The sequence below is a fragment of the Larimichthys crocea genome, chromosome X (genome assembly GCF_000972845.2).
Source record: "Larimichthys crocea isolate SSNF chromosome X, L_crocea_2.0, whole genome shotgun sequence".
Classification (NCBI taxonomy): Eukaryota; Metazoa; Chordata; class Actinopteri; family Sciaenidae; genus Larimichthys; species Larimichthys crocea.
The window spans coordinates 12,760,478-12,777,101 of NC_040020.1; the positions used below are offsets into that span (position 1 = coordinate 12,760,478).

The following is a 16,624-nucleotide window of genomic DNA, read 5'->3' on the forward strand; positions in this document are numbered from 1 at the left end:
TTACAATGTCATCTTTCGAAAAAGTCCACAATAATGGCATAACATAATCAAGATGCCCTTACATCTGAAACAAAGATTTTTCAGATTCCTTCAGGACTTTAAAGACATCTATGAAAGTCAATCTGAGTGACGAGTCAGTACAATGTAATGACATCAGATTGTAAAGCACAGATACATTTCATTATCAAATTTTTCTATACATTCACAAAATGGTCTGGACACACATACATAGGTCTGATCCACTAAACTGTGTGAACAAGAATCAATATGTTGTAAATGCACATTGACTAAATATTTGAATTGATAAATTAAATATTTATCTGAGAAGTGAATAAATGGGAACCGTTTGCTGAAACTGCTGAAATCGCTCTGAAAAAACAGAAACTATCCTGTTCCAATCCTCTGTGTTTTCCCTCCGTCTTGCTTGCTCAATCTACTCTCCCTTCCCCCTCCTGCTGTAAAACTAATTAGCCAATATCTCTGATAAACTTTGTCCTCAAGTTACTTCCTAATGATGTCTGCGCCCTCAGGCTCACACAAATATCTACTAAATCTTTTGTCAGAAGTTGCTTGAAATAACGAGCAGAAGTCAGAATGGGCTCTGGACAAGTCAGTGATCAAAATGTCGGATTTTCTTTGCAAATTTCACCTGTGTTTCTGGAAGATAGTTTAACATAAAATTTTTTTTTAAAAAGTCAAGTTAATTTTGCAACAATTTACACATGCTTGGAGGAGGATTGCCACTGGGTTTTATTTTGTGGTAGATAGACGTGCATCGTCTGCATACTGCAGTAGTCCACCTTTGCTAACAATAGGTGTTGAAATATTTGTGAGAGTCCATTGATTTCATGGTGTATATGACATTATAAACATGTTCATGTTTTTGATACTGTGATCTATCCAACACACAATGAATATAAACGCAGAAGGGTTCAAATTAACACTAATGTGCCTTTGGTCTAAATCTTCTCTGAGTCACTGATAAGTTGGAACAAATTTATCCCAAAAGAAGGATAAAGACAAAAGGAAATCATGATTATTAATAAGAGAACTGTTGAACAGCAGAGGATTTATAAATTCAGATAGAAAAACTCTTTTAAAAAATGTAGATGCTGCACAAAAATTGAGCCTAAAATAAAACAGTCCTGCTCCAAGAATGTGTTGGCTTGTTTGAGTGGTACCTAAGAGACCACCAACAGCAGAGTTTAGGGTGAAATAAATGTTTCCTGGATCCACATCCTTCATTTGGTCTTCTTCCAATTAAGTGGCGACCTCTGTGGCTGGCAAATGAAGCCAAGGCCGAAGTGTGAAAAACTGCCGTTCCTCAAACGTCCACTTGAGGCTGGCTACAAAACAAGTCAATCACCATAAGCCTCTATGTTAAAATGTCCAACTTCACAGCAGAAACCAACATGTTCACAGCCTGGTACAAAAAACAGTTTTGGTCTCTACAGTATAGCTGATTTCCCCATTCATGACAACTGTACTGAGGGTGATTTTTTAAATTATATCATTAAATTATATTCATAAAGGACTAAAGTTATGCATAATTTTGTGCTTCACACAGACTCTTCAGTAACCTGTGGGTGACAGAGACTACCTCCAGTTTTCTTTATTTGTTCTTATAAGACAATATAACAGCAATATAACAATATAATTAATAAATATATAATTGACTGTTCGGCACTCAAATCCTTAAGCACTTGAATGCACCAACAAGAAGCTGTTTTCTCCTCATGACCAAAACACACTAAAAATGCTTGGTCACTAAACATTAGTACTCACAGCTACACTGTTTCTCCTTCTATTTCTCTCTTTGTATTTCTGTATCTTTCCCAGACTTAATTAGAACTGTGGGAATTAGTGTTGAGGAAACTTACACTGATAACCCTCTAATAGTCATGTACGCATCATGTCGGTGCAAAGATCCATTTCCAGAGATGATAATGTGCTTTTGGATAGACTGGGAATAATACTATGACATGGAAAGTGGAACGTGTGTGTTGGCTTCTGTGTATGTGAGGGTGGAGAAGTGAGATTTTTTACCGTTTCTGTGGATCACTCTGTGCAATGTCTTTTTAATGTGGTGGATTTCAATCCCCTGACATGAATCTATTCCAAATCCTCTCATTTCGGTGGCTGTATTGGGCATTATATCAACTCCCTGATATAATCTGTACAGTGTGTGTGTGCTGATGACAGCTTAGATGCTCTGACAGAGCCAAGCCTGTGTGTTTTACTGTGATAACCCATTAAAGCTGCTGTGTATTTATAACGTTTCATTTAAGCATATCAGCTTTCTCATCAAATATTCATTTGAGGAGAGATTGCCTACTTTATCTAGCCTGAGTCCTGCCCCCCTCCATTGTCCCTTAATTTCTTTATCTGTGTCCTCACCTGTTCCAGTATCTGCAGAAAATATGAAAAAACTAAATCATCTCAAACTGAAACATGAAAGCAGAAAGACACTCCCTGAGGACATATGGCACTATTTTTTTTTTTTACATGTTTTACTGAATATTATCATCTGTTTAGCCGTGAACAGCCAGTGCCAGCTCACCTGTTTGTGTGTACTTCTACTGTATCTATTAGTGTGTGTGTTATTTGTCACCTGAGTCACCGCTCCATACCCTGCATAACTTCAAGCATCAATCAGAGCTCATTATTGGTTATCTGTCAGCTCCACTTTCCAGCCTGCGGTGATGCTAAACTCCTCTGTAAACCCCTTTGGGAGATAAACACCATCAATACTGTGAGATTTAACTGTCCCATGGCACATCATATATTCAAATACCTCTGCACTGTGTTTCTTCTGTCTTGTTTTTTCCTCCTCTCTGCCTCTTTTTTCTTTTTGGATCCACCACCATCTCTCTCTTTGATTCTTTTTACTCCACCGGGCCTCATTTTGTGTCCTCCCTTGCATTTCCTTTTTCTTTGTCCTTTCCTCCAGCAGTTGATAGATATTTCCTCTCCTCCCCATCAGTCTTCTGATGGGGGACACAATAATCCTTCACCCCAGCTTGTCTGTCTTTAAAGAAGCTTCCCCACACTTTTTGTTTTTATCCCCGACAAGCATTATTTAGCTTTTCTTGGCAATAGGAGTTCTCCTCTGTGCAATGCACCGGAGCTCTATGGATGGCAAATCAATCCGCCACTTTGGTCCAGACTCAAATATCTCAACAACTACTGGATGGATTGCCATGAAATTTTCTACAGACATTCATGTTCCCCGTAAGATAAATTCCATGTTTCCTCTAGCTACACCACGAGGATGACTTTTTTGTCTTTCAGTGAAATGTCTCAACAACTGCATTTTCATGACATTTGGTACAGGCATTCATGGTCTCAAGAGGATGAATCCTGATCATGCTTGTGATACCCTACATTTTTTTTCTAGTGTCTTGAGCAAGTTAAAGTTTCCACTTGTATCTCAACATCAAAATTTGGTACTTTAAGGTAACAAGATGATGAACCCTAATAACTCTGGTGATATTTCTTCACTATCAGGTTGACCTTTGTAATTTAAAAAAATATATTTAATGGATCGCCATGATGATCCCATAACCTAACTAATGTCATCATTAGGTCAAAATTGTGTCCAATACTTCATGACTGAAAATGAATGACATTTCCATCAGCCTCAGCAGTACTTTGCGTTTAGTGCTAATAAGCAAAGAATTGGGTTTATTACCATGTAAGTTTACCATAATAAAAAAGAAACTATGTACAATATTTAAATGAAATGAAAAGGAATGTGCAAAATATGGTAAACTCATCAGCATGTCAGCAATGTCATTACTTACTGCTAGCATTTATCTCAAAGCTTCTGTTGTTTTAGAGACTGTTTGTCCGTCTCTCACAATAAATCCTTCATGGAGGAGCAATACTTTATGTTACTTGTGTGCTTCCAGTATTCAAGTTATTTAAGCTTTCAACGTCTTGTGGGTGATTTTTAAAAGCACGATTTCTATGCAAAGAAAATATTGAACTTGAGGTGGAAAGGCAATCTTGATCATTTTAGATCAGGAAACGGGAAATTACAACATCAAAGAGAAAACTAGAGATGTTCAGTCCAAAAGTAGCTCCCAACCTGTCCCTTATCAATTTAATGATCATCTTTTCTATATGAGCCTGAGGCAATATGAGCCAAAAAGAGCGGTTCAAACTTCAATGGACTATCCTTCTAATAGTGCTCTAACAAGGTGACCCTGTAACTGAAGTTGGATAGTACTTAAATGAACTTAAATATACATGAAAAAGTCTTACTTTAAACCTTGATCATGTACAAGAGAAGCTCAAAGTATTACAAGTTTGAGTGTTTAAAACTGAAGTGTATTATGAGAAACAAAGCTGCGAAAATGTTGAAGTTTATCCCATAAATCACTTTGGGATCTCCTCTGTCTCCATCCAGCTTCTGTTTTTATGGATTTAATATTGAAATGTTTTTTTTTTTAAATATATATTTACGACCTTGATGTCCACAATTTCTGAAATATGAGTGAGTCATTCGTTAACTCTGCTCAACCCGCTCAAGGACGTGGAGCTGACAGGGTATTGATCCACAGGTATTACTTCTCCCTACTGAGCTTCAAGTCCTGAGCCAAGGTGAGACCATCCATCAGTGAAGCATAGATCAGCAGATATACACTCCCAAATACCTCTGTCTCTCTGTCTGTCTGTCTGTCTGTCTGTCTTTCTTCATCACTCCTTTTCCTCTCTCCTCTCAGCTGTGATGCTTTGCAGTGATGAAAGGAGTATTTCAATTTTTTTCTTTACCAAAGTAAAAGTCCTGCATTGAAAATGTCACTAACTGTTTACTAAAGTAAAAGTATTAAATATTTTTAAATAATGACAGTAATTTAAAGGAAAAGCAGCAGTTTCATATTTGAGCAGCTGGAACATGAAATATTTTGACATAAAAAAATGTTTAGTTATGTCAATTGACTAATTGTTTCAGCTGTATACATAGGCTACTGTTGGGTAGTTTCATTTATGACAAAGTATCATATTATTATGAGGACTTTACATGTTTTGTATGTAAAATGTATTAACATGTAGAGTAACTAAAGCTGTAGCAGAGTAAAAAAAAGCACATTTGCCTCTTTAATTCAGTGCAATAGAGGTATAAAGTGACATAAAAAGAACAAACTGAAGTACAAGTGCTTCAAATTTGTAACTAAAGTATTTGAGTAAATGTACTTAGTTACATTCCACCACTGGTGGTTTCTCTGTCTCTCTCCCACTTTCGGCTCTTGGACAGATGCAGATGCTGCAGCAGACAGACAGACTCTTCAGTCAGCAAAGTAGATCCACGTTACATCTGAGCCTTAAACCCACGGGAGCCTCTCAAAGTGACCGTGAGGCGCAGACTGTGGATGTGAGTGCGCGCTGATGCTGAGCGGGAGGAGGAGAGAGTTTGGATAGAGGCGAGCGGTGGCACAGGGAGGAGAGCTTTCTGCACGGACTTTTTACGCTTTCTGTCGATCCTCTATCTGCGACCAGAGGCTGACGCCTGCAGAAAAGTGGCATGCAAACAGGGATGAAATCATAGATGAGCTGCGGCTCCGACGTGTACACAGATCCGGCAGGTTTTTGGTAAGAACTGAAGCAAACATGAAACCCAGGAGTCAGGACCAGAGTTTGTCTGACTCCAGAGAGCTGGACAGATCTTACGACCCGCTTACAGGTATCATTTTTATCATCTTTTTAAAACATCTGTGAGAAAGACCTGTTTGATTTAGTGCTGTTTGCTGACCTGGCTTAAGATTTCCTGATAGTGTGCGCTCATGAAAGTTTGGTAAGCTCTGTAAAAAAAAAAAAAAAACACTAAAGGAGGATTTAATACACCACAAACCTATTTCATCATCAGTCAACCATCAACCATCTGCTGCAAACCAGGGTTCAAAGTCAGTGTGTGTGTGTGTGTGTGTGTGTGTGTGTGTGTGTGTGTGTGTGTGTATGTGTGTGTGTGTGTGGATGTGGACACTACAGCAGCAGATGCATGAACTGGAACTGGATTGACACTTTAGATCGTTACTATAAGAACACAGATGTTCAGATCAGTTTACAGCATGATGCAGGTCAGATCAACAGGACACTAAAAACACAGGAAGCTTTGTGAAATATGTTTTTGGATTATGGATGGTTCCTTGTGAAAGATGCTGCAGTGACCATTTCATTATATCTAAAGTTGTGTGTTGGCTCCTGTCAGGACTGAGCGTCTCACCTGAAATGACTGCAGTAACATGATAATTAGTATGAAAACACATTGTTTTACTGTTTCTCCGTATTGATCTTTAGTAACATTAATGCTGACACATTAATCAATTAGTTGGCAAGCATTTAAAAGGCAAACGATTTCTGGTTCCAGCTGGTTTTTATCTTTTGGTCAATTTAAGACGTCACTTTAGGCTCTCTGAAAACCGCATCAGACATCATTATGTTCTCACATTTGATACTAACTAACTGATTAGTAAGGCTGTAACATTATTCAACTGATTAATTGATCATAAAAGTAATCATTATTTGCAGATTATATGAATGTTGGTCCAATTACATCAAGAGGTTTTGACTGTGGTGATAATTGATATTGCAGTGGTCACTTGAATAAGAGAAAAGCTTAATGTGCTTTACAAAAAGCTTGAGAACAAGTTCATATCGTGATAAAGAGTCACAAAGATGCCTGAATCAGAGGGGAGGGAGAACAGATCAGAGGTAATATCATAAAATATTAGTCTTGTCTGCTTCCTGTAATGTTATACCTGTCAGTGTGTGTGTGTGTGTGTGTGTGTGTATTTATAGTCTCAATTAGATCAGTGAGACTCCTCTCTTTGACTTTTTCGTTGTTTTATTTTCCTCATGAGTGCTTGCAAAGACCAGCCTCTTTAGCGCTCAGTAAGCACACACACAAGCATGCACACAATCTTATGACAACTTCCCAAAATAGTCTTTTCTCGTTAAAAGATGAAATAAGTGTATAAAAATAACTGCTTTCACGTCTGCTGTCACTGAGTTTGCAGGATATTTCCAAACCCTTGTGGTACAGAAATGTACAGATAGTATAAAGATGCAGGTATACTTAATAGCTGATAGTTCTTACTGGCACAATAGCCAGTGTGATATCCATTCAGCTGCAGGTTAACCAAACAGTGAACAGGTGCATGAACGCAGAGGCTTTAGGGGGCGTTCAGGAGACACAAACAAACCTTTTTAATAAAGAGTGAAGCGCTGAGGCGACATGGTGCTCAACAGCCTGTGGCACAAACCTGCCTAACTGCAGCCTTTACTGTTCAGCTCAATAATGTATCTGTCGAATATACACCGACATGTTATGTTAAATGTAAGAACTGCTTATGGGAAAAGTCTGTAAAAAATGGATTTAAAAGATTTATCAGCTCTATTTAATAACCATGCAGACCGTTGAGCAGAAAATGGTCTTCATGCTCTGCTGTAAATCTGCTGAAAACCTCATGTTGTTTACTCCCGACTGTGTTCATGCATTATACATACTGGATGTTTTTCAAGTCATCACTTTCCACACTACACTTCACATCTTACGATGAAGCTGACTGACTGCTGCTGTGCTGCAGCTCAACCATGACTCTGTGTGGAAAGACTGGAAAGACTCTATTTTCTCTTTAATGGGATAGCTCGACATTTTTGGAATTTTGCCTAGGTTTTTTTTTATTATTATTTTTTTTTTTTGGAATCAGGAAGCTGCTGTAGCCTAATATAAAGGCTCAAATGGGGCTTAACAGCTCTTTAATCAACACTCTGCAAATTATTTGTTTAAATTGTACAAAATCCTTTAGCACACTCTGCAAATTATTTGTTTAAATTGTACAAAATCCTTTAGCATAAAAACAACACATTATGGTGTTGAAGGGTGTTATGTGCCAGACTATTTCTTGGTCAGGACAAAGGTTTTTACATGAGTTGAAGAATCAAGTTTTTTCACCTTTGGACCAGATCAGGCTAGCTGTTTCCCTCCGTTTTCAGCCTTTGTGCTAAGCTAAGCTAATTGGCTGCCGGTTGTAGTTTGATATTTACTGGACAGACATGAAAACCTCTCTCTTATTCTCGACAATAAAGTGAATCATGAGTGTATTTCCCAAAACTTTTCCTTTAAGATTGATGTTTTTGTACTAACTTGGCATTTCAGCTTTGAATCTCTTGGTTACTGCGATTTGTAAACTAATATTGCCTCCACTTGTACACACTGGACAATCATGTCTAGTGAAGCTGCATTTTCATGTCTGGAGAGAAACCTGCTTTTTTATATGTGTGTCCTTGCATAAAAACACTTAGGCAGATTTTTAGTCATGACATTTTTGCAGGGCACTCAAGGGAAGCACTCTTAATCAAAAACTGTCAACAGTGATCACACAGATATTACCTTTATATAACGTGGTTACATGGCTGATTTCAACATAAAAGCCCCTTGGGTTCAAATAGATTTCATGTTGTAGGAAACAAATTGAGTCTAGTCTGGACTGATGGAGTGTTGTATAAAGATTAACGTTGTGTAAGAAATAATGAAATCTGATTATATGTAATGGATGACGGGATGTCTGCCTCTGCGTGAAGACACACGCGGTGAAATGAATTGAAAACCTATGTAAGCTCATGAAGTCAGTGGAGGAGAGTGTGTGAATTTAGTTTGTGTGTGTGTGTGTGTGTGTGTGTGTGTGTGTGTGTGTGTGTGTGTGTGTGTGTGTTCATGGTTTGTATGAGATGGACGTCTATAATCTGTCCTTTTGAGGATTATGTTAAGCATGGAGGCTGTTGCCCCAGCACTATTAGCTTACAAACATTCATTTAGTGCTGCATGACTCTACTTAAACTGCCATGACCTCCCAAGTAAACATACTTCCAGTGAGTGGGGAAATATATTTTGGATTTATAGTTCATAAATCATTTGCTATACTTTACATATTCATAATAATCTATCACAATGGATTGACAAGTTCTGAGTGAATACTAATATATGCTTCCTTTTTTAACTCATAGGGAAGAAGAAAAATAAACTTTCGGGTAGAAGATTTTGTCCCACTTTGTATTTTCTTTGTGGATTTGCGAGATCTTTTTTTGAGAAATGTGTCTGAAAAGCATGAACTAATGAAAGCATAGTCTTACAAGTAGGTAATTTGCCACTTTGGGAGGCTTTAATGTCATTCATCTCACTTTTTGAGGCTTGGAAATGGCAGCAAATATTCTGTCTGATTATGTCTGCCCTCAAAATGAACTGAAATTCACAAATTTATGCTCTAATGTCCTAAATCTGCTAAAGGGGTTCACTTTAGCAAGTATAACTTCTTGTACAGATTTATCAAAAGAGGTATTTTTCAACACCTTGCAGCCTTCCTTTTTATGAATTTCTCTCAGAGTCTTTCACTGCTCTCCATACGCTGTTTGAGCTGTTTGCCTCAGTGGATAAAGGACGTGGATAAAAGAGTCTTTAAGTGTGTTAATAACAGAGGGGGAGGAGTGTATTGATCTGCCTCAGAGGGCTGCATTTGTTGAAATTGATTCACGCAATCAAAGACGCCCAGAGGGTCTCCAGAACTGAGGAGAGGTTGCTGGATGAACTCGGCACCTGCTGGAATAAGTGCAGAGTCAGTGTTGTTTATCAGTTTGAGGCGTTTGATGCCCGTTTTGTGGCGTGGGACAACGCTGCATTTCCTGCGATCATGTATCATGAACAGTGTGAACAAAATCTTTTATATTGCCTATGTTCTGTCCAGCTAATGTTTATGATCTTATACACCTCGTACAAGCAGATGGAACAACCCTTTAGCTGAGCAAGACATTTATAAGATGCACTGTATCTCTAAGAACAACCTCCTGACATTTTTATGGGATTACTGTGCACATGAGTCACATCAAACTGAAGAGAAAGTATTTCAGTGACTGATCACTGTGCTCTGTCACGTCTAAAAGCATCAGCTAGAAAGAAAGAAAACAGCAGGGAAGTTGTTTTGTTGTCTCGGTCTCTGCAAAATGGCTCTCCAGATAAAAAAGCATCAAAAAAGCTGAAGTGTTTGTGTTATCCTCACTGCCTGTGTGTGTGAGAGAGAGTGTGTGAGGTCCTGAAAATCTTTGTTTGTTTTTCCATAGTTGTGCAGCTGCTGTATTTGATAGTTTGATTTACATATTGTACATAAAGGCAGCAACTGGTAAGATTAAATTTATAATTCATGCTTATTTTAACAAGTTGTATGCAGATTTGAATTTCTTTCTGTCCGTGATAAAACATGAAGGAATGTGAGGGATGTAAATGCTTCTGATAACGCACACACACGTCAGCTTTTCGCATTTAAGTCTGAGACACCATCCTAAAGAGAAGCTAGAGTGCAGCAGAGGCTCTCGTTTATTTGGGATCCTGTTGAGGAGGAACTTGACCAGGAGGAACTTGACCAGGAGGAACTCGACCAGGAGGAACTGTCAGAAGAAGAGGAAGATGTGTCTGAAACGGAAGACAACACTGAACTTGCTTCAACTGAAGAGGAAGATGAATCATCCGAGGAAGAAGAGGAACCTGCTCAGATTGGACAGCAGTTTGCTCTGGTCTTCCATCCCATTCACTGACAAAAGGGAAATGTTGGGAACAGAGAGAGAGAGAGAGGGGTCAACAAGGTCCAACAAGTCAAACCAGACTGGGGTCACGATGGAGGAACACTACTGCATAGTCGACAGGAACATATTATGAGGGAACATTAAATACTGTCCCTCCTTAGTAACTTCATGTCTGATTACTTGTTCATCTTTTCTCTCTGAGTGTAATCTGACTGTAGTTCAACGCTGCCATCTAGTGGCAGGAAGGGCACATAACTGTCTGGTGATGCACCTTTAATATTTGACAAAATAATACTCTCAGCTAAATTTGTATACCATCATCTTTACAGGATACATTTGGGAATAATTTCAAATATATTTTCTTTCTCAGCTGATAGAACGCAAGGCTGTAAAAGGTTGCAACGCTGTGATCTTTATCTGAACAATAAATAAAATAAATAATAGAGAGAGAGAGACATCCACACTAATCGTCTTACAACTGACTGGAGTAAAGCCGCAGGTTAAATGTGAAATCAAACAAAATAAATCAACAACTGGTCCTCACATCTACTGCATAACTTTGTTTGTGGGTTGTTTTGGATCAATATAAAGCCTCTTTGTCTGGCTTTGGATGAGAGAGACTACAAAACAAGATACTTTCAGCAAGTTAGACCCTCAAACAGGACACAAAGAGAATTTCGGAGCAGGCAAAGCTTTAGAACAGATGCGGGAATGATAGATGAAGGGGAAGTTTGTGTTTTACTGTAACAGGCGTGTCAACCTCCTGGTGCTTCTACAGGAGGAGGAGGAGGAGGAGAGCTGGGATGAGAAAGGGAAGACATTCAAATGTTCTGTTCAGTAAACGGCTTGATGAAGACGCTTGCTGCAACTACATGCAGCTTTGGTCGAAGTTATCAGCTGGGAACTTTTAAGAGAGAGAACAAACAAAAATAAAAAGACAGCAAAGGCATCAAGAAGAGGTTTGACAGTCAGAGGAAGAAGCTCATCGTGCACCCTGAAGATGATTGAAAACTGATCCCAAGGCCCTGCAGAGGAGCCAGAGCTGAACCACAACCACATTCAGCATGGAGAAGAGAAAAGGGAGACACCACAGTCTGTGGAAGAAGGGCAGACACTTTTGCAGCTGGCTGACTGGCACACTGTCAACAGGTACTGTTGAATGAGGAGCTGGAAATAAATACTAAAAAAGTATCATCTCATTCTGTCTGATACTGAAATATCTGCAAAGATATAGTTTATTTGACTAATAAAATGGCAGAGATTGTTATTTAAAGATCACAGAGTGAGAAGTTATGAATAATGTATGATATTTAGTGGTGGAAGGTTAGATGAATAATTGAGTGTGAACATGTTAATTAGATAATCGTTGATAATTGAGGAGTCCTGATGTGTTGTTGTTGAATACATGTTTATTAAGTGGTACCCACATTCAGCTTTATGGTCGATAATTAGTTGTAGCTGCTTCTTGACTCACTCAGACATAGAGCTTATTGTAGGTGCTGTCTTATTGTGTGTGTAAAGGACAGTGGACCAAGATGGTGGTTGTCTGGTCTCTATATTATTAGAGTAATCACAATATTTGTGGGTGTGGATCCTTTTCTTCTTCTTCTTTTTCTTTTTTTTTCTTTTTTTAGCTTAAAACCTCACTGAAGTGTTGTTGTTTTATTTATTTCATCTTATTTTCATTTGACTGAATGGTGCAGCCATAAACAAAAACATGGAGTACTGTCTAAACTTCAATGAAGAGCTGGAAAGAGATAATAAAGAACGACCAGATACTCTTACAACTGATGACATTCCCATCAGCGTCATCTGTAGGCCTACTTTGTTATTATCTAATTAGCAAATGCTAGCATGCACACACACTAAACTAAGATCAAGTGACATCAGCAAGTGCAAAAACACAAGACATACTGTAGCAGCCAGCTAATATTGCTTACTAGTCCAACAGCAAAATACTGAACTGACATTAGCTAACAGCAGCTACAGTTCACCACAGTATACTTTGCTGTCCATCGGGAAACTCTGTAAATCACAGAGAGTTCATGCGGAGCCGCCAGAAGACATCAGAGAGAAAATCAGTTCCACCAAAATCAGTGAAATATTTAGTGTTGTGTGACACACAGTGCAGAAACAGGCGTACAGAGGGCAGAGTGAGAATGGCAGAGTCACCAGTCACCTGAGCATGTTCATAGCATCTAGCAGCTCATAGTACAGCCTTACAGAGCTACTGGCGTAGCTGTAAACCTCTTTCAAAAGTTTCGCGTTAGAAAAAATCTGTTGTCATCTGCTTGTATTTATAAGGTTGAACCTGCTGAATTTCAAAAATGACCTTTTTTTTTGTTTCACTGACATCGCTCAACAGAGTTCTTAAGTCGATTTAGTTTAAATAAATGAATTCAAAATAAAACTAAATCCACATTGATTTATTAGCGGACAGGTCTATCTCTTAAAGTATCTTGTAGACCTTTGGATAACATTGACAAAAAAACATTGCTGTCTATCCTCGTGTATCTGTGAACTCTCAGTATGACCTCTGTATCTCAGAGCTCATTTCACTCAGCCCTCTCATGCTGGACACTCTCCAAACAGCTTTGATCTGGTGGGTCAAACATGGTTTAAAGCCAGGTCAGCAAACTCATTTGTGCGCACTAATAAGTTGCATGGAGAAGTCATTCAAAGTATTTGAGTGTAGTTTGGCCAGTGTTTTATCCATTTAACATGATGTTTCCCTATGTGGGCCGCTCTGTCTGCCTCTAATCTTTGCTGTGGTTGGTTGTTTCCAGGTAATCCACCATCCAAACCCAATAAAAAGACCATAAAGCAGCGGTTCCTCAAACTGCTCCCCTGCTATCGCTCTGGCTCCAGCTCTTCATCTAATCAAAGCAAGTGTCAGGACACACAAGTCTATCGTCACTCAGATTATTTAGTCACTGAAAAAATGTAACGGTGATACTTTCACACATCAACCACTCTGTCATTTCCTCTTCCTTATTTTGCCCACTTTCTCCTTTCTCTCGGGATGACGTGTTTCCTGTCCACTGTGCGTTTGTCTCAGGAAGTAACTATTTAACTTCTCTCTCCATCCCTCCACGCAGGAAGTTTAGATGGTGATGCTGAACTATCGACAGTGTGTTACAGACCGGAGGGGCTCGACCGTCTCGTTCAGCACACCAAATTCACCAAGAAAGAGCTGCAGGTCCTCTACCGTGGATTCAAAAACGTCAGTCAAAGTCAAGTTTCATTTGTGATTTGTTTTTTCTCCTCTTACAAAGTATGAATAGGGAGTGCTTAGTTTGTTTTTCTATTCCCGCAGGAGTGTCCCAGTGGTGTGGTGAATGAAGAGACTTTTAAAAGCATCTACTCCAAGTTCTTCCCTCAAGGAGGTCTGTCAGATCATCTTCCTTTAACTCATGTTTTTAAACTTTATTTAACATTTTATCAGCATTTTTTGGTATTGAAATACTAGAGTCCAAAAATGAGCTGTTCTCTAAATCAGTAGGAGCTTTGTATAAGGCCAGATCTTCATCATGTTTATACCCAGAGACAGGTGATCATGTGTTTCAGTCCATACTTTCTATGTTAAAGGTCCAATGTGTCAGATTCAGGGCTGAATCTGAATATAATATGCTACTATGTATTCAGTGGTGTATAATCACCTGATAATAAGAATCATTATGTTTTTGTTACCTTACAATGAACCTTTTATATCTACAACCGCCGCACCTCCTCTCTCATGGAGTCCACCATGTTGAAGTGCCAAGTTTCTACTGTAGCCCAGAATTTCTCCTTCATGCTTTGAAGGAGACTGTGAAACGACCCTTCTGCTACAGAACACTAAATTCTCTACACTGGTCCTTTTAGATGTGCTCGTCTGAGAAATCATCTGCATTAATCTTTGAAGAAGTAGTCAAATTAGGGACAATTTTGAGATTTCACAAAAAGCCTCTGTATTGTATGTTAGCCTTTGCAAACGAATGGGTTAATAATCACACAAATTTATGAATGTGTAGAAAAAAGGTGCAATTTGTCTTTAAACAAATATGACTCAAATGTATGTTTGTAACTTAAATATGTGTGTGTAGCCAACTTTTCATGTGTCACTGTTGATAAAATGTATGCACAAATTATTCAGACATACATAGATGAACTACAGGCTTCAAGATTATCACTAAACATAATTTTAAACTCAAAACCTTACTGTTTCTTATTCAATCCCTGCAGGACACTCTGACTGCATGTCATACTGCACTTTGCTGCACTTATTTTATCTGTATTCGTATTCATCTTTCTTACAGATTCGAGTATGTATGCACATTTCCTGTTTGAAGCTTTTGACACCAACAATAATGGATCTGTCAGCTTTGAGGTGACTTTTCCAAACTTTCACTCTCTGCTGTCCAGCCGAATGTTTTTATGCCTCTTGTGTGTGTGAGGCCAGAGGCATAATCTTTTCAGGTTGTCCGTCCCATTTTTGTGAAAGTGTTATCTCAAGAATGCCTTACAGGAACTTCTTCATATTTGGCATCAATGTCCACTTGGACTCAAGCATGCACTGATTAGATTTTGGACGGCATGGTTGGTGTGACTTCACAAAACACCTAACTCTAAAATGTATACACTGATTGTGACAAAACATCACACAAATGTTGATGTGGCAACAACTGTGTTCAGAATCAGCTTTATTGACCACAGACATATCATATGTCCTCTGATGTTACAGCTTCCTAAACATTGCTTGGCTTTCTTTGTCTTGATGTAGGACTTTGTTATAAGTCTATCCATCATCTTGAGAGGCTCCGTCACTGATAAACTCAACTGGGCCTTTAATCTGTATGATCTCAACAAAGATGGCTGCATCACCAGAGAGGTTCTTAAACCATTTTCTCTCTCTCTCTCTGTTTGTATTAAAGTTGTGTTGGCAGCTCTTGGTGGTGGTGATGTTTCACTTGTTTCTTTTTCTCCCCTCTGTCCGTCCAGGAGATGACAGACATTATGCACTCTATCTATGACATGATGGGGAAGTATACGTACCCTAACATTAAGGATAGTGCTCCCAGGGACCATGTTGACAACTTCTTCCAGGTAAATCATAAATTTAACATAAATCGTCAAATCAATACATATCTTCCGATGCTAAACTCAAAGTGAATTTGTTTTAAGTTGCGTTCTCAGTTTTTTATATAACTCATCCATTTAAATTATATAAAAGCTGTGGTGGCCTGTTCGAGCACTCAGGTGTCATTTAGCCTTCCTTAGGTTCAATGACGATCCACGTCTTTGCCGTTAATTAGATTAACTGTGAGGTGTGATTTATACTGATGGATACTTTATACTATGAATTAGATCCGTGATTTGTTTGTATCTCTTGCACATGCACAAAGATGCACATGCCTGGCAAAAGGCAGTGAAGAAGAATGTAGGATGAATGTAAAAAAAAAAAATGCAGGTTAACACAACTTTCCCTTTGGAGAGAAACATGAATGTAAACATAACAAGAAAACTCTGCAGGGTACCATTAAGTTACCCTTTGAAACATCTGTGCTTGTATTTTGCATTTTTTCAGAAAATGGACAGGAACAATGACGGAGTGGTCACCATTGAGGAGTTCCTGGAGACATGCCAAAAGGTCTTCTGCATCATTTATGGATTAATGACTGGACTGACAAAACTTTCATCTCCATCAGCAGCTTTCCCAGTAATTTAACTGACGCCTTGTTTCTCCCTCCAGGACGAAAACATCATGCAGTCCATGCACATGTTTGACAATGTGATTTAAGGCTCTGGTGGACACAGACATGAGATTTTCCCTCCTTTCTGACGCTCATCTACAGATCTTCGGCCTCCAGCCAGATTGGACAGTGTCTCTTTGGGGTAAACAGACTAGTGCAGGGTGTAATGAACCTGAGGATATCTACCCCTGAACCCTGTGAACCCTTGTGAAATGTTTCATTTAAATAAAAGTGTTTCGATAAGGCATTAAAAGTTGGATTCTGGTGGTTTAAGATCATGACCAAATGAGCTGTGCAGACCAGTTAGATCAAGCATA

At 38.7% G+C, this 16,624-nt stretch overlaps 1 protein-coding gene across 2 annotated transcripts; it reads left to right on the forward strand.

Moving 5' to 3' along the window:
* Positions 1–5,257: 5,257 nt before the first annotated feature.
* Positions 5,258–16,554, forward strand: LOC104922296 (Kv channel-interacting protein 2). Of its 2 annotated transcripts, XM_019260152.2 has the most exons (9): positions 5,258–5,686; positions 13,362–13,460; positions 13,674–13,798; positions 13,892–13,961; positions 14,874–14,944; positions 15,338–15,445; positions 15,556–15,660; positions 16,142–16,204; positions 16,307–16,554. In XM_019260152.2, the coding sequence occupies exons 1-9, from the start codon at positions 5,614–5,616 to the stop codon at positions 16,352–16,354; spliced, it is 762 nt and encodes a 253-aa protein (XP_019115697.1). In that variant the 5' UTR covers positions 5,258–5,613; the 3' UTR covers positions 16,355–16,554. The 2 variants fall into 2 exon arrangements, with proteins under 2 accessions (XP_019115697.1, XP_019115698.1); XM_019260153.2 differs by lacking the exon at positions 13,362–13,460.
* The last annotated feature ends 70 nt before the right edge of the window (positions 16,555–16,624 follow it).

What these genes read in the sequence shown, in the direction of transcription:
- LOC104922296 (XM_019260152.2), top strand. Translation starts at nt 5,614, where the DNA reads ATGAAACCCAGGAGTCAGGACCAGAGTTTGTCTGACTCCAGAGAGCTG. An exon ending in ATCTTACGACCCGCTTACAG is followed by an intron (nt 5,687 to 13,361) that starts GTATCATTTTTA and finishes GGTTGTTTCCAG; the next exon opens with GTAATCCACCATCCAAACCC. An exon ending in ATGGATCTGTCAGCTTTGAG is followed by an intron (nt 14,945 to 15,337) that starts GTGACTTTTCCA and finishes GTCTTGATGTAG; the next exon opens with GACTTTGTTATAAGTCTATC.